The sequence below is a fragment of the Furipterus horrens genome, unplaced genomic scaffold (genome assembly GCF_987537825.1).
Source record: "Furipterus horrens unplaced genomic scaffold, mFurHor1.1.pri manual_scaffold_4, whole genome shotgun sequence".
Taxonomy (NCBI): domain Eukaryota; kingdom Metazoa; phylum Chordata; class Mammalia; order Chiroptera; family Furipteridae; genus Furipterus; species Furipterus horrens.
The window spans coordinates 209,869-235,255 of record NW_028327174.1 but is presented as its reverse complement, the minus strand read 5'-3'; the positions used below and the strand labels follow the sequence as shown (position 1 = coordinate 235,255).

General features: G+C 66.1%; 1 protein-coding gene across 2 annotated transcripts; it reads right to left on the bottom strand.

Moving 5' to 3' along the window:
• Positions 1 to 988: 988 nt before the first annotated feature.
• On the bottom strand, positions 989 to 24,766 carry SBF1 (SET binding factor 1). 2 transcript variants are annotated; one of them, XM_090272209.1, is made up of 41 exons: positions 24,576 to 24,766; positions 19,371 to 19,456; positions 18,868 to 19,005; positions 18,550 to 18,708; positions 18,360 to 18,470; positions 17,700 to 17,805; positions 17,479 to 17,611; positions 17,285 to 17,393; positions 17,084 to 17,197; positions 16,927 to 17,004; positions 16,467 to 16,580; positions 16,264 to 16,392; positions 16,087 to 16,185; positions 15,778 to 15,982; positions 15,587 to 15,699; positions 14,615 to 14,764; positions 14,294 to 14,362; positions 14,058 to 14,216; positions 13,722 to 13,984; positions 13,471 to 13,643; positions 13,317 to 13,390; positions 13,042 to 13,237; positions 12,754 to 12,881; positions 12,186 to 12,364; positions 11,954 to 12,090; positions 11,639 to 11,846; positions 11,339 to 11,535; positions 11,125 to 11,262; positions 8,394 to 8,471; positions 7,980 to 8,161; positions 7,731 to 7,907; positions 7,215 to 7,316; positions 6,956 to 7,141; positions 6,745 to 6,871; positions 6,545 to 6,675; positions 6,238 to 6,468; positions 2,361 to 2,468; positions 2,056 to 2,267; positions 1,377 to 1,464; positions 1,176 to 1,307; positions 989 to 1,087 (listed from the first exon to the last, which is right to left on the bottom strand). In XM_090272209.1, the coding sequence occupies exons 1-41, from the start codon at positions 24,628 to 24,630 to the stop codon at positions 989 to 991; spliced, it is 5,673 nt and encodes a 1,890-aa protein (XP_090128335.1). In that variant the 5' UTR covers positions 24,631 to 24,766. The 2 variants fall into 2 exon arrangements, with proteins under 2 accessions (XP_090128335.1, XP_090128336.1); XM_090272210.1 differs by lacking the exon at positions 8,394 to 8,471.
• Positions 24,767 to 25,387: the final 621 nt, after the last annotated feature.

Genomic DNA, 25,387 nt, shown 5'->3' with positions numbered 1-25,387 from the left:
TTGCCCTGGGGCCCCCCTGCTTTGGTGACTTCTGGCCTTGCCACCTGCACCCTGCCCCTGGGACAATCCCATGGTCCCCAGATCCAAGCACAAGACCCCAGGCCTGTGTGTCTTCCTGGGTGTTGGGAACCTTGGTCCCTCTGCCATCTATGTGGCCTATGGAGGACCTGGGTGCCCCCGCATCATGGCCCACCTGAGGGCCCTCCCCATGCCAACAGAGGTCCACACCTGCTGCTTACCACTCAACAGGTGCTGCCTCTGTGATGCCCACACCCCGCATGCAGCCCTAGGCCGGACCCACTGGGAGGGAGAGGGAACGCGGAGCGGTAACAGCCCGCCATGCCTGCCGCACAGGCCGCACCCACTGTCCGGACGGTAAACCCTCTTCCCCACGTCACGTCCTCAGCACCTTCATTCCCAGCCCACCCTCCCTGGCACCTCCATCCCATCTGACCGCAGACCTGCATGGCACGACGACCCCATCCTCCAGCCAGTCAAGGGACCCGTGCCATCGCCTCACACGCGGCTTGGGCAGGGAGGGAGGCTTCATCTCAGGCTGTGTCGGCCCCTAGACCACCCCAGCAGGGGCCTCGGGAAGCTGTCCCCGCACGGTGGGCCTGGGACAGTGGGTGGCAGGTAGGGACCTCCAAGTGGGCTGAGGAGACGCAGGCGTGTGGCACGTAGTTAGTTCTCTTTATAGACTCTGGTTGCAGGAACAGGGTGCCTGCGGGCCGGCCGGGCCACCCCGCGGCAGGGGCTGGGCTATTTACAGGCCCACCGCGCGGGCTGTACCATGAAGCCGTCCGGCCGTGCTCAGCCAGGACTCTGAAATAAATTAGAGTTGGCTGGGCGGGCGGGGTGGGCAGGGGCTGTACACAGGAGTTTGGGGGCGGGACTGCAATACTGTCGAGGGCGGGGCTGTAAACACGGCCGGGGGCCCTGCCCACCCCCGTGGTCTGTAACCGGACGCAGAGCAGCCAGGCAGGGCTCAGGCGTCCGACAGGCAGCCCTGGATCTGGTCCACCCACTGCTGGGCCAGCAGCACGTCCTGGGCACAGAAGTTGTAAACACGACGCGTCGTCTTCACCTGGGGAGGGCGGGCGGCTGATTCCGTGGCCCCGTCCGTGGAGCCTCCCCGCCCCCCCAGCCCCCCAACCCCCTGGGCCGCAGCTCACATCAAAGAAGGCCTTCTCATCCACAGTCTTGGGGGCGCCCATGGTGGGCGTGCCGGGCACCACAGCCTCCACCTCCGCCAGGTCAATGACGCCCTTGCACGCCGTGTCCGCTCGGTGGTCGTAGTAGCGCAGCTGAGCAGGACAGGCCGTCAGGGCCGGGCTCCCCAGCCCCCGCCCACCCTGTGCCCACTGTTCACTCACCTGGTGCTTGGTCTTGTCCAGCACAAACCAGCGAGCCTTCCAGGGTTTCATGAAGGCCCCCTTCTTGTAGAGGGTGCCCTCATAGGACCTGCGTTTGCAGCGGAGCCAGGGCAGGGCTGGCTATTGGGGCCCAACAAGCCCAAACCGTAGCACCTGCCCCCCCACCAGCCCAGTCCTGGCAAGACCAAGGCCCCTGCCCCCCACAACTGACCCAAGGCACTGGCCAGGGGGCCCTGAAGAAGCCCTGGGAATGTACCCAGAAAGGGGATGGAGAAGGGCCCCGCCACAGCCCTCACATGACAGACATGCCTCAGGGTGTCAGAAAGGCAGCCCCGCACACGCAGGGCAGGGACTGTGGACAAGGAGGGAACATAGAGCAGGCAAGTCTGGGGAGGGGCTGCGGCGGTGTGGCCCCCAGGCCCTGGCCTCACCTAGAACCTACATCAACCTCACCTGGCACCTTGCCTGCCTTCACGGTACCCATAGCCCCTACCCTCTGCTCCGCGGCCACCTCAGCTTAGCTGTGGTCACTGGTTCTACACCCCAAACCCCTTCTGAGCCCACCCACTTCTCCCTAGCAACTGTGAGCTTAAGCTCAGGCCACCTAAGAATGACTAGAAGCTCCCCCAAGGCACCTGCCCCCCGTGGGAGAGCCCCCGGCTCAGCAGCACCCGCACACCTGTTCTCGCTCTCGGCCGTCTGGAACTGGCTGTACAGGGTGCTGGTGCTGCGGCGGGCGGCCTGGCGGGAACCGGATGTGGTCGAGCCGCTGCTCTGGTCACTGTCCAGGCTGAGGCTCAGGGTGGAGCCCACGGGCCCCTCCTGCAGGTACACACCCAGCGAGCGGCGGTGGTGGGGCACACTGGACACCAGCAGGGAGCTGGGGGCGCCCTGGGGACAGGAGGTGGGGCCGCGTCAGTGCTGGGCGGCCTCCTCCTCCTCCTGGAGCAAGCCCCCCAGCCCCCCACACACACTCCTGCTCACACGTCCATCTGGCCGCCCTTCAAAGCGCTGTGCGGCCTTCACCCGGTCCCACGTGTCCTTCCAGCGCTCAGGAGGTCGGCCCAGCTCCGTCTCCAGCCGCTGCAGCTCCTGGGGGAGAGTCAGTGAGCATTACTCAGAAGGAAACGTCCAGTCTAGAACGTGAAGAGACAAACAGGAAGGCAGAGACAGAAACGCCCGGCACACGTGTAACTGAGAACAGACAGCAGGATGGGCGAGGCACAGTCACCATTCAGGATGTTACAGAAAAATGGCTGAAATACAAAGGAAAAACCCCCAGACCGACCTGAAACAAGACATGCCCTCTTCAAAAGCGGAACAGTGACCCCCCTGGCTAATATGAACACAGAAACAAACCGCTGGACTTCAGCCTCGGCTGTGACAGTGATGAGTCCCTGACTCGCCCACCGTAAACAACTGCGACTGGACAGTGTGGCCCTGAGACCCTGACAAAGCACGGTGACCAAGGGCCCGTGGGCACAGTGTGGGGCGGTGGGGCCCAAGCGGAGCATGGAGCGGGCGCCCGTGTGCGTGGACCTGCAGGGCGGTGAATGAGAGGAGCCAGCACAGAGGAGGAGCCCTGGACCCCCCACACTGAGGCCTCCTCAGTGTTTGGCCAAATGGAACTGCCCGGCACCAGGCAAGATTTCACGCAGCCTGAGCAGCTGCTGAGAAGCTGTGAGCCAAGTCCACTCTGCAGGTTGCCCACTGCAGGCAGGTGAGGGAAGCCGTGCCTCCGGAGGGCGCTCCTGAGCAGGCAGGAGAGGCATCTCTAGAGCGGCCCTAACAAAGCTTAGAAACACCCCCTGAAAAGATCCGGCTGCCACACAAGTTCATTAACTGCCTGCAAGAATAAAACTCAAGACCCTTCAAAAAAGACAACACAATCCTGACGCTCAACTCAGAGTCCACCATGTCCAGCTTGTAAAAAAAGTATTAGTCAAGCAAAAGTACAGGAAAACGGGATCCATCCTTAGGGGAAAAGTTAGAAAAAACAGACCCAGAAGTGGAACTGGTGTTGTAACTACCATATAAGGAGTGAAAAGGTTATAAACATGCTTAGTCAATTAGAGCATCGTCCCAATACACCAAGACTGCAGGTTCGATTCCCTGCAGGAATCAACCAATGATGCACAAATAAGTGGAGCAACAAATCGATGTCCCCCCCTCCAATCCATAAAATTTTAAGTTTTTATAAAGAAAAAAATGGATATAATGGTTGAACAGGTGGGTACTCTCCAGAGACAGTAACTGTTAAAAAAAGAACCAAATGGAAATTCTAGGGCTGAAAAAAAAATTCTAAAATGGAAAATCCATCAGATAGGCTTAGGAGCACATACACATAAGAAAGAGAAGTGAACTTGAAGACAAGGTAATAGCAATCACGCAAAATTAACTGCAGAAGGAAGACAGGAAGGAAGAAACATCCTCAGTGACCTCTGGGACAATCAAGTCCCAGAGGAAAGTAGGAGAGACTGTGCAGGAAAAATTTTAAAAAGAAATAACAGCCTAAAATGTACAAAACCCGATGAAAACTGTCATTCATAGTCAAGACACTTAAAGGACTCTAAGCAGAGCAAACACAGAAAACCCATGTGAGGGTCAGATGGCTGAAACCAAAAACAAAGAGAAAACCTTACTAACAGAGAAAACAGGCTGACGTGAGGTGCTGTTTACAAGCACAAGAGTGAGCGCCAACTTTTAATCAGAAATGGTGCGAGCCAGACTGAGTGGGAAGCACTGTCAACCTGGAACTCTACACCCCAAGAAAACACCTGTAGTACATAGAGGCACACCCGGGCTGGTGCGGCTCTGTGGATTGAGCGGTGGCCCACGAACCAAAGGGTCGCCGGTTTGATTCTCAGTCGGGGCACAGGCCTGGGTTGTGGGCCAGGTCCCCAGTTGGGCGCACAAGAGGCAACCACACATTGATGTTTCTCTCCCTCTCCCCCCTCTCTCTAAAAATAAATCAATAAAATCTTTGTTTAAAAAAAAATAAAAATAAAATGAACAGAGGTACAATACAGACACTCCAGGTGAACAACCAAGGAAACAGCAGTCAGACCTGCACAAGACAGCGAAGAATGAGAGCAGATCAGAAGAGTGAAGGCTCCAGGAAACGGCAAATTCAGAAGGTTTTTCCCCGACAGCCCCATCTCTTTAAAATCAAGTTGACCCCGTCCACACAATACATACTGTATGTTTATATCGCAGGTGAAAGTAAACTGCAGGACAACAGAGTGACAGATAGGGATGAACGGGAAGACACCATCTGGAAGGAGGCACCACAAAATTCCACACAGACTGTGACAGTTCAGCCGTTCCCCTTCTCCACAGGACATGCTCCCAGACCCTCGGGAATGCCTGAAACTGTAAACAGTACTAAATGCCATGGTACCGTGCTAACGTTTCTTTCTGTACGTACATATCTGTGATCAAGTTTAATTTATAAATTGGGCCCAGTAACAGACTGCCAATGACAGCTAATAATAAAACACTGTACACTGTAATCACGGTTATGTGAATGGCTCTGGGCCATTACTTGGTGAAATAAGAGCGACTTCAACACCAGTTCTATGAGCCCACGATCGTCAATCTGATCGCTAAGAGGACCAAGTGGCTAACAGGCAGGAGTGTCTACAGCGCACGGACACTGGACACACGGGGGACTCAGGTCCTGGGCTGGACGGAACCGAACAGTGCAAGATTTCATCACACGACTCAGAATCACACACAATATAACCCTCATGAGTTATTTCTGGAACCTCCCTTTCATGTTTGTGGCCTGCAGCTAGCTGATCACAGGTAATGAGCCCCCGGGTGGAGCAGGGAGGACTGCTGTGCTTCCTCAGCACCACTGACCAAAAGCCTAATGAAGTGGGTAGCAGGCAAGACTAAAAAACACTCAATTGTTAGGAAAAAGAAAGGAGCAAAGAATAAACAGAAAACAAAAAACAAGTGTAAATGGACTAAAAATTCCAGTGAGACAGAAACCATCAGCATAGATGTGAGGAAGACCCAACCACATCCTGAATACAAGAAACTCACCTTAAATGTAAAGGCGGACCAGTAGGAATCCAAGTACAGACAAGAACATGGGACATGGATGTTGGTCACAAGGAAGTTGGATTCCAAGTCAGTGAGTGTTACCAGAGACAAAGAGGGACTCTCTCCCACTCTCTGTGCTTATGGGTCACCTTCACCCACAAAACTGTGGCCCTGTGCTCCCCCCAACCCCTGGTGCCTTTAGGCCCGGATGCAGGAATGAACATCTCCACTCCCCCAAGGCAACAGAAGCTCCTAGACACTTAGAAGTCCCCACAGCCACGCAGTCCGTGGTGGGCAGGGCCAGCCACCCGTGGCCCACGGCCGCCTGACTGCTCAGCCCCCGTGGAGAGTTCTGGCTGCTGGGTGCCCCATGTCACCCCAGCCCCCCCAACCCAAGCTCACAGGGCTCTTTCCTAGCGTCTTTGCCCCAATGGGTCCTGGTCCCTGACGCAGAGGAGACAGGACCTCCAAGGAGGAGGCCCAAATGTCAACCCCAAGCACGTCTCTCCCGGAAGGGGGCCTGAGGCAGGTGGTCAGGAAGAGCCACTGCTCACGTTACGGGGCTGGGGAGGCAGGGGCTGGAGCCACCATGGACCTGGGGAAACCCTGCCTCCTGCTAGAGCCGGCCCCACAGCACAGGAGTGCACCTGCCCAGAGCACCCTGGGGGTCACCACTGCCGCAAACGCGCACCCAGGGCCGACAGGGTCCCAGGGCGCCTCGGCCGCAGGGGGCGGGGGTGGGGTGGGGGTGGGGGCAGGGCCCTGGCCCTACAGACGCCGCACACGCGCACAGCACGAGGGCCGCACGCACCTCCAGTAGCCGCGAGATGGCATCAGGCTGGGCCCGGGGGCGGCTGTCATAGCAGGGCCACACCACGCGGCGCCTGCTCTGGGGAGCGCCCCCGTCGGGCCGCTCTTCCTCCGGGGGCTCCGGCGGCCCCTGAGCCAGCTCCCAGTCGTAGGGGGGCCCCTCGGACAGCGTCTCCTCGGTGTAGAAGTCCCACACCTTCAGGTTGGACACGTTGCTGTAGGGCCGCAGGACCTGGGCGCGGGCAGGAGGGCCATGAGGCGCTGGGCCGGGGAGCGCCCGCCCGCCCCCCAGGCCCCGCCCGGCTCACCTCCGCGTCCTCGGGCGCGTACAGGTAGTTGTAGAACACGGGCGTCCGCTTGCTCAGCCGCTCCACGTACTCCCACACGGACCGGCAGGGCTGCGGGCCCCGGCGCTCCCCCTTCTCCTCGTACAGCAGCCCTGCGGGGGGCAGCGGTGAGCCCCGCCCGCCAGCCCGCGCGCCCGCCCCCCACCGCCCCTGCGCCCTACCCAGCTCGATGCGCTCGTAGTCCGAGTCCAGCAGGAAGGTCCGGAAGCGGCGGGACACGTGGTGGTAGCCGAGGAACTTGAGGTAGAAGGGGCTGAACTCGAACTCCATGGGGAATTGCAGGTGCACCTGTGCGGGGCCGGGGGCCGGGGGTCAGGGGCCGGGAGCCAGGGACCAGGCCCCGGGCTCAGCCTTCCGCACGCGCCTGCGCACCTGGTGCACGCAGTCCAGGAACTGCAGGAACACGGGCGTGAAGCCGCTGCTCTGCCCGGCCAGCGTGTGGGCCCCGCGGTGGCTGAAGCGGTGGCCAAAGGACAGCCACTCCTTCTCGACCAGCAGGCGGAAGCCGTCCAGCGTGCGGTAGAAGGGGTCCGAGAGCAGCTGCACCAGGGACACCACCTGCCGGCGGCAGCGGCTCTCAGGACGGCGCCCGGGGCGCCCTGCCCCCTCCAGCCCGCCGGCCGCCACGCACCTGGGTGGTGAGGTCCCAGCCGTCCTCCAGGCTCACGAGCACGGAGGAGCCCGAGTCCAGCAGCTCCACCACGAGCACTGACACCTGCAGCAGCTTGTGTATCTGCGCGACCCACCGGCAGCCTTGAGACCCCGGGCCGCCACCCAGCCCGACACCTGCCTGTCCCCGGCCACCGTGGGGCCACGCGGGCACTGCACCCAGGGGCAGCGGGCGAGGTGGGCACAGCGCCGACGGACACGGTCTGCTTTGGGCAACTGACCACGGCTGCCTCCCACCCTCTGAGGCCTCAGGGCTGAAGGGCTGCTCAGCCACCCGCCAGAGGACAGCAGCAGCAGCCCTGACCCGGCTGAGCCGGGCCTCCGTCCACCACCCAGGGGGCAGCGCCCGTCCCCCCTCCCAGGGCCCAACAGTGTCGGATGAGTGAGCCAAGCCCCCGTCTGCCTGTGGCAACAGGTGTGGAGCCCCACCCCCGCGGCCCTTGGCCGCAGCAGGGGCCGGGCAGGGCGGCGCAGAGACCTGGGTCAGCCACTCCGAGTCCTCCAGCGAACGCAGGAAGGTGGCTGGGCTGGGCTCCTCGGGACAGCCTGGAACACATGCCTTCAGCAGCTTCTTGAAGCTGGCCTTCACCTGCCGCGCCTCAAACACCTCGATGGGCACCAGCTCCCACTGCTGCAGGGGGTCCGGCCGCACACCCTGGAGGAGAGCGGGCGGTGAGCCGCGTGCAGGCCCAGGTCCCCGCCTGGCCCTGTGCCCTCCCCCAGTCACCTTGAGCTGGGCCTTGTCCCCAATGATGTAGAGGGCTGCGCGCTGGGGCCGCAGGAAGCCTGGGTCAGGGGGGGCCCCGTTGGCCTGGGGGGCGGCCAGCGTGTCCCTGCCTGCTAGCCGGGAGCCCACGTCAGCGCCGAGCCCACCACTGCGCCCGCTGGCCCGGACACTGCCCCATTTACCTGCAGAGAGAGACGAGGTGAGCACCCCAATTGCGCACGGGCGCCACTCAGCTGGGGGACGGGGCCTGCGCCTGCGTTCGTGTTTGCGGGGAAAGGCCTGGTGTGGGGAGTTAGTGCCCAGGGTGGCAGGGGCTGTTAGTGCAGGCCTGGGGACGTTAGTGCCCACGACTCAGTCCCACGGGGGCTCCTGTGCCACGTGCGGGGGAGCCAGCCCGGGCGGCTGGTACAATACCTCGGGGCGCAGTCCGTCTGGAGGCCAAGGCCGCCATGGGGTTGGACAGCGTGGTGACCCTGGCTCGGGGGCTGGGCACTGGGGGCACAGCAGAGAGGAGGCTCAGGCCTGGCCCAGGCCCGCGCACGTGCCCAGCATAGGAGTCCTGTGGCCCAAAGGGCCAGGTACAGGGCTGGGCTCCCACGAGGCCCCCAGGGGACCCCGAGACAGCAGGGGTCAACACCAAGGCCCTCTGGCCCCTTGGAGTGACCAGGAAGTGGAGGGCCGGGGGCAGGTAGGAAGGGTCAGAGGAGGCAGGAACCCTGGCTCTCCTGTAAATACCTCCTCTGTGACCCTTCCCTGGGCCCTCAGACTCCGGGGACAGAACCCCAAGTGGCCTTGGCTGGCACAGAGCAGCAGGGGAGGCCTACTGCCAGGAGAGTGGTTCAGGCAGGGCCACAACGCAGCCCAGCGCTGCAGCAGGCCGAGCCGTGCCGCCCTCCAGGGAGAGCGAGGCCAAGGCTCCTGGCCGGGCGGGCCCTTGCCCGGCCCCGTTCCAGGCTCGCCAGCCTCTGTGGGGCAGGCGGCAGGGACAGTGTCTCCACAGCAGTCCCCACAGACAAGCACACGCCAGCCCCGCCACACTGCGGGCAGGAGGCCCGGCCACGCTCAGCGAGGACACGGAGTGTCCCTGTGACGTGGCAGAGCCTGGGCTGGAACCTGCGAGCAACTGAACCTGGGGGCGCTGGGAGGCAGCACCAGGGGGCTCTGTGGACAGAGATGCCCAGGTGACAGCAGGGGGCCACACAGGCACCAGGGGACAAAAGACCCTGTGGGCTGGCACCACTCAGAACCTCTGGAGGGCGGGAGGCAGCGGGACAGCAGAGCCGCAAGTCGCACTTAAGAGATGGACTGGGGTGTTTGGAAAACCAAAGCCAGCGAGCTGGAGAGCGATGCTCCTAGCGGAGCAGTCAAGAGGGGGTGAGGTCTACACCCCAAGAGGGGCAGCCATCAGCCTGACTGACCCAGGAGGACATCCCCACAAGGGACCCCAGCAAGAGGGGGCACAGGCTGATGGAGTGCAGAGGCTTGCGGGTCACATCGGGACGGAGCTGCTGCGACAGCAGAGTGAGTGCCATGGGGGCAGGAGTGGGGCTGCGGGGACCCTCAGTTCTCACTGGGAGGGGGAGGCCCCTGGGGTGGTCTGTGCCACAGGAATAGGTGTGGGGCCTGGGCCAGCTGAGGGCGTTGGCGGCAGGGGGTCCGCAGACTCAGGGGGTCAGCTCACAGGACTTGGGGTGGGCAAGGGGTGGGAGGAGGGAAGACTCAAGGACGACGCCGGGGCTCCCGGAAGGCTTGGTCCCTGGGTGACGCCATCAGCCCCCAAACCCAACTGTCACCCCAGCGTGTCAAATGCAGAGAAAAACATGGATGAGCACGTGGGCAGGGAGGGAGGGAGGGAGGGAACCAGGAAGGCCTGACCAAGAAGTGACCCACGTGACGTCTGCACCAGTGGGGGTGGGGACTGTGGGGCAGCAGTGCAGCGTGTGGCACCCGTGCTGGGTCACGGCGGCCAGCACAGCGCCGGTGCTGCCCTCAGTCACACCCACCGAAACTCCCAGGGGACACCATGTCGGCCGAGGGCCAGGCTCTGGGTGCCGATCAGGCGGCCTCCTCGACCTCATGCCTCTGGTGTGGAGACAACACCTCCCAGCCCAGAGGGAGAGGCCCCCGGGTCCCAGGGACCAATGTGGGCTGGATGGTGGCTGGAGCCAGCATCTGAAAGGCCCAGAGAAGGAGCTGACGAGGCCCAAGTATCCGTGAGGATCCAGGAGGGGACAGGGTAGGGGGTGCAGGGGGAAGACAGGGGAGACCAGGCCGGATGGGGAGGTGGAGTCAGATGGAGGAGAAAGGGAGACAGGGTTAGACAAGGTGGGGGGATTCAGGGTCAGACAGAAGCAGATGAGAGCAGGTGGGACGTGGGAGGACCCTCCTCCCTCGTTACAGAATGAGGCCCTGTAGGCCGTTCTCCTGCCCGAGCCTCCCCCAGGCCCAGCACCCACTTGGCTCCCCTCCCCCACAGGCTCCCTGCCTGCTGTCCAGGAGGCCAGACCGCCACTCCAGATGGCCCACCCATGGTGGACGGCAGCATGAGCTCTCACTCAGCTCAGCACCCAGTGTCCCTGAGGCAAGGGGTGGGGTCTGCTGATGGCCCCCGGGCCCTCACCCTGCACTCCGAGGTGTGGAGCCTCTGCTGCAAGCTGGGAGGGTGGGACCCCGCTGTGCAGGACACGGGCCAGCCTCATAGGCAGAGCCATGTGTGGGCAGAGGCAGAGTCCCGGGGCACAGACCCACCTGCGGCAGCAGGGCCAGTGGGCATTAAAGGGCCCACGGTGGGGACAGGGAGGGGGAGACCAGTGCAGACCCGGCCCGAAGGGCCAGGACAGACAAGGTCAGATGCGCTGGATGGGGGAGGGGCCGTGGCAACACAGGGGGACCTGAGAGGGAGGATGAAGGAGAGACAGGGACCAAGTGAGGGTTTTGAGGGCAGCGTCCAGAGAAGCCAGGGAGGAGCAGGAGCCCGGTGGGTGGGAGAGAGGAGTGGTCAGAGCAGGGGCGCAGGCACTTGCCGGGTCCCAGGCTGGGCCCGCTCCCTCGTCTCACACCGCCGACATTCTGCCCCCTCACGGCCTACCCTCCATAAAGGTCCCCACCACCCCTGAGAGTCCTCCTGCCCTGGAGCACCCCTCACCGTGCCCGCCCATGTGGGCCGAGGAGAAGCCACTGAGGGTGTTGCGTCCTGATGTGTCGGCGTAGCGGGGCATGGAGCTGACCACGGCCTGCAGGTACTTCTCCTGCTCCAGGCTGCTGGAGTCCGCCTGGGACTGGCCTGGGGGGAGGCGGAGCTGCAGTGGGTGCGGGCGTGGGCGTGGGCGCGGGGCACGCGTGGGAGTGAGGGAGGGTACCTGGAGAAGGTGCATTCTGGGCCTTGAAGAGGCCGACGACACCCTTGCCGTGCAGGCCCCCCGAGCGCAGCAGCACGGCCTTGGAGCGTCCGCTGCGCCAGCAGACCACGGGGAAGCGGTTCTGGCGGTAGCAGCGGGAGACGCGCTGCAAGGCGTTGTCCTGGATGCTCTGGGGCACGATCAGCAGCCCTGGGTAGCTGCCGGGAAGGGACGTGAGGGGAGGCGGCTCGCAGGGCGTCCCCCGCGCCCACAGGCCAAGGGCAGCCGCAGCGCCATGGCTTCCCAGAGGCCGGCGCTCACCTGCGGCAGATGGCGTACATGCGGTTGACCGGGGAGATGCGGAAGGGCTCGGACTTGGCGCGGCTCAGGCTGCTGCTCAGCGTGCCCAGGCCCAGGCGCTGGTAGTCCCTGCAGCACGCCCGCTCCACCAGGCTGCTCAGGGTCATGCGGTCGCAGGGCTTCAGGGCCAGGCTTGGGGTCAGCGTGCTGGGCTCCAGCTCCTCGGACACTGGGGGGGGGGGGGGGGGGGCACAAGGGAGCTGTCACCCAGGGCGCCAGGTGCCACCCTGCACACGGGGTCTTCACCCCGACCACCCCGGCTGCCTGCGCCCCCACCTGAGATCTCATCCTCCTGGTCCTCGGGGGGTGGCTGGCCCCGGTGCTCCCAGCTTGGGGGGTTGTACTTCTTCCGAGTGACGTACGGCCGCCCAATGGTCTTCTTGGCGTTCTTCATGAGATTCCGGGACAGGGTCCTGGGCGTGCAGGGTCGGGAGTGAGAAAAGGCTCGGGACGCAGCATGGCGGTCCCAGGAGGGGTGGGTTCCCTGGCCTGGGCGCCCGCTCCACACCTGAGGGAGGGAGCCTTGTCCTTGGCAGCTTGGGGCGGCCGGCCAGGGGTGTGAGCGGTGCCCAGAGTGAAGGCAAAGGTGTCCCTGACGTCCGACGGGAACCGCAGCCGGTGCAGGTGCTTGCGGAAGAGCTCGGCGCTGTCGGACGCCACCTCCTCATCGAAGGCCACCCGCAGCAGCTGCACCAGACACAGGCCTCAGAGGCTGCGCAGCCGGCCCGGAGGGACCGCGGGGCGGTGAGCCTTCCTAAGAAGGACCTGTGGCCAGACAGGCCCTGGGGTGGGGGCGGGGCAGCCCTGCCTCTCTTCGTGCTGCGGACACACTGGGGCCTGAGGGGTGCGTCTTCCCCTGGGGGTGCCCCCAGGACGGGGTCCCATGGGGCCAGGCGCCACACTGCCCGTTTGGCCATGGGGCTGAGGAGCACGATCTCCCATCGCATTCCCTCCTGTCTCTGTCTCGGCAGGGGCTTGTGCACGCTCCCGATACGGACTCAGAGGTCGGGCCCCGCACAGAAGCCAAGAGCACCCCAAAGGCCGCAGGCCCCCCACCGTGCCTGCCCGTGGCCCACCTGGAACGTGCAGGAGCGCAGCTGCAGCCCGTCCTGCAGGACCTGGTCCACGGGGGCCTGCACGGTGACGCGCTTCTCCTTGGTCAGCGCAGCCACTGGGAAGGAGCGGACCACCACCTGCTCCCCCACTTAGAACAGGCACAGAGTCAGAGGGACAGGAGGGGACAGGTCCCAGTGACCTCTGCCCTGCAGAGGTCTTGCACCCTAGGTGGGAAGGAGAGGCAGGCCAGGTCCTACTCACCTGAAGACCTGGGTGTGGGGGGGGGCAGTGTCCAAAGGCTCGCTTACCCAGGGGGTCGGTGGGCATCCCCGTGAAGATGACGCGGTAGGTGGTGAGGAAGACGGCACCCTCTGCTGGCAGCAGCGCAGGGCCACCCCCGGTGCCCCCTGAGCCCTCCTTGCGCCCATCGGGGAGCAGGTAGACACGCAGGCCGTCCAGCACACACTCCTCGCCGGGCAGCAGGCGTGGCCGCAGCAGCTTCGGCTGCTCAGACACAGGCGCGTGTGACACCTGGGACACAGCCCAGGCCCCCGCGCCGCGACCCCGCCAGACCCCCACGCACCTTCTGGATGGGGGGCAGCCTCCTGCTCTCCCGGTGCACGGCCTCCAGTGTCTCGATGTGCATCTGGACGATGTCTAGGGGACAGGACTCCTCAGCCCTGGGCTCCCATGCCCACCGCCCCAGGGGAGCGCTCCCATACCCAGACACCTCATACCTGGCACCATGACATGCAGCCCCTTGAGGTGCTCGCTGGTGACCCCACTCTCTGTGCAGACCTTGTCCACAAAGCGGTTGATGAAGCGGACCACAGCCCCGGCCACGTCACAGGTCTCTGCGTCCTCAAACCCGCTCTCCGTGTCGTAGCTCTCCGCCACACTGCCTGCCATGCTGGGCCGGGAGGGGCACGTTGGGCACAGGCCCCGCGTGCCCACCCCCGCCCCTCCCGGCCCCCGGAGGTCCGCCCACCTGCTGGTGACCAGGCTGTTGCTGGCACTCTCGGGGTCGCCCAGGCCCGCGCGCTCGCGTAGCAGGCGGCTCTTGCTGGAGTCCAGGGGCAGCAGCAGGTAGCTCATGCGGTTGGCGTAGTGGATGGCCTGGCTGAACACCGTGCTCTCCTCCTTCTGCACCAGCTCCTGCTGCTTCTCGCGGCTCAGCATCGGCCAGAGGCGCCGCTGCTCAGACGCGACGTCCAGGGCAGAGCGCTGGTCCTGCGCCGGCACCTCCCCGACCTGCCGCAGTGCCGAGGGTGAGCCAGTGACGGCCCGCCCCAACCCTCGCCCCGGGCCCGGGGGTCTCGCGTACCTGGGAGGGGTCCCCGTCCTCGGCGGGCTCCAGGTAGAGGGCCCGGATGTGGGTCTGCACATCTCCGTAGAACATGGACTCCCAGAACTGGGGCGTGCTCCACACCACGTGCTCCTGCACGCAGCTGTACGCAAACTGCGTCACCCCTGGGCTCAGCTTCTGCAGAGGCGGGGGGGTGTCAGCGGGGGTAGGGGCAGGGGTGGGGATGGGGGCCCGCGGTGCCCCCCAGCGCTCACCCGGCAGAAGGCTGTGACCAGCGGCAGCAGAGCAGCTGCGACCCCGTGCTCATCCAGGGAGGTGCAGTCCTAGGGAGCCGGGAGTGTCAGAACCTCAGAACCCTCTCCCCTGCCCACCCCCCCAGCCCCAGGCCCTTCTCTAAGGGCTGTCCAGGGCTCCTCAGAGGGGCCAGCACTGCCCTCCAACAAGGGTTCCCCCCCTGCCCTCCCCACTGGATCGCACCACGGACCAGGGCTCCTCCAGCCCGTGGCAGTGCCAGGCACCCTGTGGGGCCCCGTGCAGAGGGGAGACCCCCTGCCGGCCCCGCGCCCGCGCCCCACCTGCAGGCAGCAGTTCATCATGCGGACGACGAAGTCAAACTGCTGGTGGTCCAGGACCGCCCGGTTCTGCTGCACGTGCAGGTGCAGCTCCTGGACAAGGCAGCGGCGGGCGGCGCGCCCCTTCAGGGCCCTCAGCACGGCCGGGAGCAGCTGGAGCAGGGAGCACAAGGCCGAGGGCGTGAGCCTACAAGGGACCACTGCCTGGGCCCTCGGGTGTGAGGGACGCGGGGCTGGCCCTGGCGCCGAGTCAAGGAGGGCGGGCAGGGCACGCCTGCGGCTAGAGGCGTGCCCGCAGGCAGAGGTGGCTCTGCGGGGAGGCCGCAGCCCGAGCACCAGCCTCCAGAGCCCAGTGGGGCCTGTGTGTCCCAGCGCAGCCTGACGTTCCTGGCAAGCAACCGGGAACCTGCCCCGGGGGCCACACCGCCGCGAGGCACGAGGGAGACCCTGCCTGGCTGCCGCAAGGGCCCCAGGCGTTCAGGAGCCCCGCAGAGGGCGGAGCGCTGACTGGGTTCTGTCTTCTATACATTTTTTAGAAAATGACACGTGGGTCAGCACTTTTCCACGAAAGATGAAGAAACGTAACAGCAGAAACTTTGGCGGGTGAAGGGCAATCAAGGGGAAAGGGAGCCGAGCACGTGGCGACAGGGGGTGGTCCGGCTGTGGGCGGCGGGCACACGGTGCAACCAACACACAGACCGTGGGCCACAGAGACGGACACCTGGGCCCTACGTGGCCCCATTGACCAGTTACGCCAACAGGTTTAGTTAAAACAAGAAACCTTCACGGGGCTCTGACACCTAAGGGTTGAAGGATCTGAAGCCCCGCCCCTGCAGGCCTTGTCCAGCCAGGCTGAGACGGAGGAGACGTGAGCCCCGGTACACGCCACCCCCGCAACCCAGCCCCCTGCAGCTGCCCGCAGGGAAACAAGGGGCCCCAGCTGGAGCCCTGTGACCCAGCCCCCGGGGCCCTCACCTTCTTGGCCTCCAGCATCTTCCCCTCGAACACGTAGGAGATGCAGTTCCGAACCACCTCCAACCGGCGGGCACTGTTGCCGTGGAGCCCGCTGCCCCGCTCCAGGATGGCGGCTGCGGAGCAGAGACATACTCGCCTCTGACCTCACACCCCCCGTGGGCCACGCGCAGAGCCTCTTCCCCATTACGCACTCATGGGGGGTCCTGAGGGCACGGTGGTCCTCCTCTCAGCCTTCACAGCCGGGGGTGCGCCCTGCATCTTGGCCGTGGCTTGGTCCACGATCCACTGCACCATGCCCTCGTCCAGCCGGGGGAAGGGCCGGGATGCCCGCCGCAGGTGGCTGGCCTCCACTGGCCTCTGCACTTTGTGCATGGCCACTGCGGGGTACGGGTTCTCCTGGGGGGACACAGGAAAGCATGGGCATGTAGCCCAGGGCCAGAGCAGCACCGCGGGTCCCCCCACCTCACCCCAGGCCAGCCCAGCCCTGGGCCCTGTCCTACGTTCTTGTAGAGCTGCTCTGCCAGCTCCTTGACGTGACGCAGGACTCGCTGGGGGTGGCTCTCATCTGCCCGCATCCGTGCCACCTCGTGGGCCACCAGCTGTGGGAGGAGGCAGGGTCAGGCTGCTGGCTAGGAAGGGGCAGGGTGGGGCTCCTCCTGGCAGTGGCAGGGGCGTACCTCATCGAACAGGTCCGTGGGGCGGTAGGGGACCCCGCGCTCTGACACAAAGCCCGCAAAGGCCATGCCCTCCAGCACCTTCAACAGGAAGTCGTCCTCCACCAGCCCTCGCTGGCCCAGGAAGGCTGCCTGGGGCACGAGAGGAGGTCAGCCCTCAGGCCTCCGCTCCTGCGCGTCCCACTGCGCCCTGCCCCTGCGCCCACCTTGTGAAAGCGGATGACAGGCTCCGGGTGGATGCGGACCATGTGCAGACACCACCGGTAGCCCTGCAGGAGCTGAGCGAAGAGCCGCAGGAACACGGCACGCAGCTCCTTGTCCTGGCGCACGGGTGAGGGCAGGTGAGTGCCAGGCCCTCCAACAAGGCAGCCTCAACCTCCACCCACCGCCCACCCCTGGACCGAAACCCTGTGCGTGGCCTGCCCAAGCCTCCCCAGGGACCTCCAACCCTCCTCCCTCTCTGGCCACCCTCCACACGGAGCACAGGGACACCCCTGAGGCAGCGCTGCTGCCGCTCCTGTGCAGAACCCTCGTGGCTCAACGCCCCGCGGCCCTGTGACCAGCTGAGGTTGTGGCCACACTGGGCTCGCACTGCCAGCTGGCCGTCAGCAGCAGCAGCGCTGGGGGGGCAGCCTGAGCCCCGACAGGAGCCGCAGTGACACCCACCTGCATCTTCAGGGAAGAGGTGGATGTCGTGGGGGGAGGGAAGGCGAGGTCCGCCAATTCCAGCTCTGGATCCAGGACCTGCAGTGGCAGAGAGGGGCGTGGTCGGCTTTACGCAGCCCCGAGCACGGAACCCTTCCGGCCCTCGGCCCCACCTCACCATGCTCAGAAGGCTGTGCGTCTGACTCTGCAGCGGCTCTGGCAGCGGGGGGATGTGCACACACTCGGGGACAGTCACTGTCCCTCCATCCAGATCAGCCACAACCACATCCAGCTGTGAACCAAAGGCAGCCAGTGGGCAGGGACCCACAAACCGGCCGGCAGGGCCCAGGGTGCGAGGCAGACCAAATGCAACCCTCACCAGCTCCTGAGTCTCGGCCTGGAAGGCCGCGTTGACGCCAATGATGAAGGGCGTGGGCGTGCTCAGGACCTCCAGGAGCTGCGCTGGCAGGATGGGCACGTACGTGAAGCTGCAACAGGCCGGGGCTCAGTGTGGCGGGCCCCAGAGAGAGGGGGCTGGGCACAGGGGCTGGGGCGGGGGTGTGGGGTGGGCACCTGTATCGGAGAGGAAACAGCAGGGCCAGGAGTCCCCGGCAGGCGTCTGAGAGGCGCTGGTAGCTCCGAGACAGGAAGAGCACCTTGTGCTCAGTGAGGGCCGCGCAGAACAGAGACAGCACATTGGTGATGCCTGGAGGGAGAGGACAGGCTTGCACTGTGGGGGCCTCAGGCCAGGGAAGGAAAGGGAGGCCTTGCAGGGCGGGGACGGCCAGGCTTACCGAGCTGGCGGAAGAGCAGGGCCACGCTGCAGCGGCTGATGGGCAGTGAGTCAGTGAGCGGGGTCTGGATGACCTGCCGGTCACCAGCCCCCAAAGAGATGGTTCTCTGTGGAAGAGAGAGCCCGGGTCATCCCAGAGTCCCGTGGCCTCGGCAGGCCCAGTGGACTGACAGGGCCCTAAGTTGGACTGGCCGGGACAGTGGCGTGGCAGGAAGGCAGGGCCATGCCGGCCTCTGCTGGCCCGAGCAGTGCTGCAGAGAACTCAGGGCCTCTGACCTGGGACAGGGACTGGCCTGGGTGCAGAAGAAACAAAGAATCCGTACCACTCCATCCTCAACAGAGTCCAGCTGCACAGGACAGACGGGCAGAGAGACACGGTTAGACACTCCACACATAAGGGCACGGACAGAGACGCCGACACCAACATCCAGAGACAGGCGCACCCCAGGAGCGAGAGGACAGAAACACCGAGAGGAGCCAGGCAGAGCCAGGAGAGACACGGGACACGCAGGCGAGTGGGCAGGGCCGAGGACAGGTAACAGCCGATGGCGGCACCCAGATGCACGCAAGTCCAAGGCATGGCACCGTGCTCAGCCCAGGCTGAACTTGGGGTGCCTACCAGGCCCCACCCCCACAGCCAGCAGCTGCTGCCAAGACCCACCTGTGAGCCCCCTGCCAGGGGGATGACGCAGGTGAGCAGGTTCCCGATCACGTTCTCCAGGCCCACGTTCAGGCCCTCCACGTGGATGGTGTAGATGAGACCCAGGCTGTTCTGCAAGGACCGCAGATGGGAATGGCAGCAGCTGGCGGGAGACCCCCGTCCTGCCCCGCGCCTTGGCCACCTGCCTCACCCTGAACACGTCCAAGTGGTCCAGCCGAGACACCAGCACCAGAGTCTTTGGAGCGAACAGCTGGCCGGGTAGGCCGGACGCCTTGGGTGAGAGGCTCCCCAAGCCCCGCTCATCTGCCTCCTCTTCCCTCGCAGCCGCGTCCTCAGGGCACACAGCTTCCTGTGGACAGAAGCCTGTTCGCCTGGCTCTCAGCACGTCCCAGGGGGAGGCCATGTCAGACCCCATGGGGCCGGGACACCAGGAACCCCCACAAACAGAGAGACACGCCCAGGGGCCGGGGCCCGCCACCCTCGGCTACACCAGGGTCCCCATGCTGACCTGTGGGGCTTCCGCTGGCTCCCAGAAGGTCAGGCAGGCACAGTAGTGCCGCTCGGAGTTGATATCAGTGAGGACAGCAACGAAGAAGGTTGGTGGGTTCCTCTCAGGACACAGCTGCCACCCGCTGGGCTGGCAAAACTGGCGGGGGGTGGGGGAGACAACCATCAGCTCCCCCTGGGCCCTGCCACACGGCCTGTGCACAGCGGGGCCTGGACGCCAGGTTCCAGTGCAGCAGGCAGCTTCTCCCTTGGCCACCCGGGGACACTTCCCCTCCTGGCCTCGGCCCGCCACCCCCCACGAACGGGGGTAACAGCCCGTGTGGGGTGAGGACCATGTGACACAGAATGTGGTCCCCATCATGAGGAGGGAGGAATGACATGACGTGAGCACCCGGCACCCTGCCAGCCAGGCCTGCACCTCTGCTCCCCGTCCCCGGGAGCCTCCTCACAGTCCTGCAGGGATGGCGGCGGGACACTGGCTGGCCTCCAGCTGCCCCCACTCACCAGCTCGATGCCCTGGGGGAAGGGGTTGTCCTCCCAGTCCTTCTCCGGGAAGCGCTGCAGGATCTGGCCCTGGCCTTCCCCACTCCCTGAGGACAGGAGCAGGTGGTCAGAGCACCAGCCAATGTCCCCCACCCGTGTCCTCACTGACACCAGACCAGCCTCAGCTCCCAGACCTATAATTTCCCTAAAAACAGCCCTGGGAGAGGCCACTGGGCAGCCACAGACCCCAGGGCCACCAGAGGGCACAGACAGACACCCGTGCTGTGGGACTGGGGTCCTCCCCTGCTCCCGCCCTGACTCCCAGGCCTGGCCCCCCCCGTGTCAACACCCCCAGCCAGAACCCCCCAGCCTAACAGAAGAGCACATGCCCCTCCGACGGAACAGGACTTACAGACTGCTCTGCAGCCACCCCCGGCTTAGGCACTGGGCCCCGCGACTTCCCAGCCTGACAGGCGGGCCAGTGGGCGCCAGGCAGCTCAGCGCCCGCCCCCCGCCCCCCGGCTGTGCCTCACTGCCAGCCCAGGCTCATCTGGGAGGTGCGGGCTCTCACGCACGTCTGTGTCAGGGGAAAAGACCGCCTGTGCCCACGGTCCCAAATGCTGCTGGCCCCACTGCCTCAGGGACAGGACACCCACTGGAGGCAGCACTGAGCAGTGCTGGGGGGTGGCGGGAACCACATTCCAGGGTCCGGCAGGAGGCTGTGGCCCTGCTCACGCTCCTCAGCACACGGCCTCCCCAGCCTGCCGGCTCTCCATTAGTGAACTCCGGGGCCCACTAAGCCCCCTAGCATCTTCTCCCCTGTACGGTGTGCAGGGCTCTGCTCCCAGGTCAAGGTCACAACGACGGGGCCAGTGGGAGGCCCCTGCCTCTTGCGCACCCCCTACAGAGCCAGGTCAGGAGACGTGACCAGGTGTCCAGGGACCGCTCACCTCTTGGGGCTCTTGGAGAATGGACACTGGTCTGTGTCCCCCCTCCAGCTCCCACCCAGCAGGGCAGCACAGGGAGCCGGGAGACAAGAGCCTCCCCCCTTCACTGCCCACACCCAGCCCCACGAGCCGCAGGCCCCTCCCTCTGCAGGGCCGGCTTCCACACGGCCCACGGCCCACGGCCCCAGGCAGCAGAGGGCAGGGACGGACCAGCGAGAGGAGAGCCTGCAGCAGGCCCAGCTCCTGCAGGAGGCAACGGCCCGGCAGGTTCCTGCCTGGCTGCAGGTGGCGGGTGCCGGCCATGACTCTGACTCACAAAACCTCAGCTTCCTGCTCCCCGCCCCCTCCCCCCACCGACACTCCGAGATGAGGTGGCAGACAAGAAGCGGGGGAGACGGACAGGTGTCTGCCGGGGCCACACCTACCTACACACACGCCCACAGCCCACCAAGACGAAGCCGCCGGGGTGCCTCCAGGCCCACCCCTAAGGGCCACCCTTGGCAGGCTCCTCCCCCCATGTTTTCCCCCAAGGGCCCCAAACCACCATCTGGGCCCAGGTCTGGCTGGCACCCAGGGCTCCCCCAGTTCTCACCACGAGGCAGCAGGCAGAGGAAGGAAGAGGGATGTGTGCAAACGGGGCAGCAGCTTCTACCCCACAGCCTCCTTCCCAGGGCCCAGCAGGCAGGGGCCCATCGGCAGCCTCTCCCCCCAGGGAAGTGGACAGAGCTGGCCACTGGCCACAGCCCACCCCCCCACCCGTCGTGGGTGATGTCAACTGCCACTTTCAGGGCTCCACCCTCCGAAGAGCCAACTGGAGACTTTCCCTCGAGCTACCCCAGCTCCCTATGGGGTGGGTGGCTGGGCAGGGTTAGTGAGCATCCATACCAGGACCCTCTCAGGGCCACGGTGACCTCAAACTTGACCTTCAGGTGCAGCCCAAAGAGTGGCCCCTCCCCTAGGCAGCTGTTTGCTCGCTGCCCAAGCCTGGGGCCTGCAGTGGAGCCCCCAGGACCTCACTCCCTCCACCACACCCCTCTGGTTCCTGGTGCACCTGCTGGCCGCCTGGGCCAGACGGGAGCTCCGCCTGTGCCGCCTCCGTGAGCCTGGGCCTGGTGCAGGCGTTCCGCGGCCACCCTCCCACTCACACGCCACAGGCAAACAGGTTCTCCAGTCAGCAGTGCGGCAGCTTCCGGAGCCCAGGGTGCCCCAGGGCATGACAGGCCCTCCCTGGAAGGGCACAAGATGGCTCCTGGTCTCTCCTGCCCCTTCTCTGAGACCCCAGCCCACACCACAGCTCCGTGCTAGCAGGGACCGGGCTGCAGCTGGGCTGCAGACCTGCATCCTGGGACAGCCAGGTGGGTTCTGCCACATCTCCCAGGATCCCGCGCCATGGGAGCCCTTGTGGCCACGGAGGGGACCTGTGCTGCTCCCACCCCACAGTGACCAGCACAGCCATGGGTCACAGGGCAGGCCCCTTTGGGGGGCCCCAGGAGGAAGGGCACTAAGGTCCCTGGAGACGCAGGGACAAGAGCTTCCTCTTGCAGCCACAAGCCCACAGCCAGTCCCATGTGCGCTACAGGCCTGAACGAGGGGCAGGAGGACACAGAGCACACGTTCTGTCATCTGCTGGCAGCGCCCATCACCAGTGCCAGGCTCCAGTGCCCGCACGCACTGAGGACAGAGGCACGGGAGGGTGCACTCGCCCCGGGACCAGCCCCGCCACAGAGAGAGAGAAGGCAGGCAGGAGCCTCTGTTGCTCCTCCCCCATTCCAGCTGCGACAGCAGGACACACGCAGAGGGGTCGCAGCCTCCCCATGTGAAACCAGACCGGCTCTGACCCAAGGCCCTGGACCCTACGGCTTCTAGGGTGGGGGCTGGGAACCAATCGAGGCCACCCCAAACAGCCCCCACCTTCTCAAGAGGGAGGGCAGGGACATGGGGGGGAGAGGGATGGGGCACAGGAGCGCAGCCAGCTCAGCGCAGGCAGGACAGAGGCCAGGCCACAGGGTAGAAGGTGGGTCTTCTTCTCAAATGCTGGGGTGAGGGGGTGCCCCCAGCCCCTGGCAGACACTCACTTGCCACCTTGTCAGGTCAAGTGCACCTCTGGCTCCCAAAGACACACCCAGCACAGGCCACGCAGTGTTAACCCAGCTGGCCACTGCCAGGCCCTCCCAGGCCAGGAGCTGGACAGAGGCGGTCTGTGTGGCCCCTGAAACATCCCCAGAGCGGGGCCAGAGTGCCCATGTTCTTGAGAAAGAGGTGCCCCCACTCACAGGGGAGAGGCCTGCACCCTCTTGGATGAAAGAAGGGGCCCCGCCCAACCCCCTCTCTCCCTCCTGCCCAGAGAGGCCTGACAGGTGGTGACAGTGACACCAGGATGCTCCCTCTGGCAAGGCTCTGGAGCTCAGCATCCAGGCCCTACAACCAGCAGCTCCAACAGCAGGTCCCCGGGTCCAGCCCAAGGACAAGACGCCCACCAGTCCCCCAGCCCCCACAACCCAACTCAGAGACACCGCAGCCCTGCCCTGACTGGTGCCCTAGGCCTGCCAGCATGCCCGCTCCTCTGCATCATGCAGGGGTCACCCCTCTGTGTCCAGGGGTGTCCACACTCCTGCTGCTCACCCTTTAGGGGACGCCCACCACTTCCTGGGGCCTCCCCCATGAACAGCTCCGCGTGTGTCCACCTTGCGCTCACAGCAGCCAGGGTCTGTGTGACTCATCCCACGCCCAGATGAGGAGACCCAGGGGCAGGGAACGGAAGGACTGTCCTGCAGCCACAGGCTATCTATCAGGTGGCAGAGCAGGGACCGCTGACCCCTCGCCCTCAGGCTTCCCCCCCGCAGCCGGGGTCCCAGCCTGTGGCTCATTCCTCACTGGGACGGACGCGCCCTGCCAAGCGAGGCCCTGAGGCTCCCGCGCCCCAGCCCTAAGGAGTGGACAGCCTGGGAGTCACTCCTCCCTGCCACGTGTGGCAAGTGGGCACTGTGGGCCCCAGCTGCCCCGTCCTGCCTGGGGCGCGCCGTGCACACACGCAATCACAGCCAGCCCGTCACAGAGTCCCCCCACGCCTCCTCTCCCCACCCCTGCTGCCCCTCAGGCCCTCCCCTCACCCCCTCAGCACCAGCAGCGCCCCGGCCTGCTCTGCGCACCCAGCCCTGCGCCCCGGGCCCCAAGCCCCCTCTGTGGGCCTGCACAGCGCTGGCAGTCACCCCCCACGGGCAGGCTGGTCCTTGCCTACAAGAGCTCCACCTCTGGAGGGAAAGCCTCGCTCCCGGCTGCCGGTGTCAGGGGTGCATCAGGCAGCTGGGAGCAGAGAGGGGGAGCAGGTCCTGCGTGGGAGCGCCCCGAGGAGCGCCCAGCAGGCACAGAGGAGAGAGTCTGGGTCCTGGAGGGGGACAGTGACAGCTGGGATGACGAGAAGCAGGGCAGACGACAGGCTCAGGGCTCGGCCCAGCCTGACCACACGGCCACCCCACGCCCACGCCCACAGCAGGGTGCCCGGCTCCTCCAGGGGTGCTCAGGCCAGGCGCTCCGCCTCTGCGCCCCGGGCCTGCGCTGTGCGCGGGGCACAGGGGACCCGGGCGGGTGCTGGGGGGAGCACTGGGGTCGGGCGCCCCCACGGCGGTGCAGGGCCTGGCACCCGGCTCGCTCCGCCGCTGCCTCCCCAGGGCCGCTGCTGATGTCACCGTCGGCTCTGCGTCCGTGTGCCCCTGGGCTGAAGGGCTCCCAGCCACAGGCCCCGGGCCCGGACCCCGACCCCAACACACGGACACACGGACACACTGAGCCCCCGCCTAGGGGCGGCGGGCCCTCCGCCAGGAAGCTCTTCTCTCTCCTCCACGTTTCCTCCTGAAAGCCTCCAGCCCCAGCTCCAGCCCCACCTCTCCGCGAAGCAGCCCCGAACCCCGCGCCCTCTTCTGCACCCCCGAACCCCCGCCCCCGGGACACCGCGGCCGGCTGGGCCGCGCCTCGGGCCGGGGTCAGAGGGGCTTGCAAGCACGACCGTGTCCCTGAAGGCCGGGCCCCCCGGCCAGGGCGGAGAGCCCGCTCCGCCCCACGGGGAGTCAGGAGGCCGGCCGCCTCGGGCCCTCCCCGCTCACGGGCGACCCCGCGCTGCCTCCTGACCCGGTTCTGCCCCGAGAGCGGCGAGCAGGGGCGGCGCGCTCTGTCTCACTGCCCGGCGCGGCAAGTGCCCCGGGAGACCGTAGCGCTGGCCCGGCGGCCTCAGCCCGCCCGCCCCGGCCGACCCTCCCCGGTCCCCGGTCCCCCCGACACTCACCGCGCGGGTGCGGTCCGAACGCCACCAGCACGAAGTAGTCCGCGAGCCGCGCCATGGCGAGGGGCGCGGGCGGGCTCCGCGGCTCGGGGACGCGAGGACGGCGCGCTCATGGCCCGGCCCCGGCCTCGGTCCGCGCACTCCGGACACCCGGGGCCCGCTCCGCGCCGGCGGCCAGGGCTCCCGCCGCCATCTTCCCAGCCAGCCGGCCCGCCCGGCCGCGCCGCGCGCCTGCGCGGCCTCGCTCCCCTCTGGGGGCGGGGCCCCGGAGCGGCGCGCCCCCCATTGGTCCAGCCCGCGGGGGGCTCGGTTCCGGGCGCGGGGCCCCGCCCATCACAGCCTGCTCGGGGCCTGGGCACCGCCTCCGCGCGGTGACAGCGACGGCGGCTCCCGCGGGTCATCGGCAGGCGCGGCCCGAGCTCCGAGGCTCGGTCCCGGGGCTCTGTCAGCCTGGAGGATGGCCGAGGGCCTGGCCCTGCCCGCGGGGTCTCCCAAAGCGGGGCATCGCTCCGTGCCCTGCCGACCTGGCGGACAGGGAGGACCCAGGCCCTGCCCGTGCGGTTCCCAGGCTGCGGAGGGCTCGAGCCCCACGTGGAAGCCCCACCCAGGTGGAGTGAGACATTCAGCGCCTGTCTTTTAAAAAGGTGCGCCGCACGTGCTGAAGACGCAAGGCCCTGGAGGCCCGGCTGGGTGCTGGGAACGGCTGCACCGCCCCCCCTCCCGGGCCCTCCGGCAGCGCCCGCCGCCTTCCAGGCAGGGCCCAGGCGGGGGAATGAATGAACCCAAACCCAGAGACAAGAGCTGGGCCCACCAGG

Coding starts and splice junctions, on each gene's coding strand:
- SBF1 (XM_090272209.1), bottom strand. CDS start 24,630: ATGGCGCGGCTCGCGGACTACTTCGTGCTGGTGGCGTTCGGACCGCAC. Junction 16,186..16,263: donor CCACGGACCTGTTCGATGAG/GTACGCCCCTGC, acceptor CTCCTCCCACAG/CTGGTGGCCCACGAGGTGGC. Junction 7,317..7,730: donor ACTCGGAGTGGCTGACCCAG/GTCTCTGCGCCG, acceptor TGGGTCGCGCAG/ATACACAAGCTGCTGCAGGT.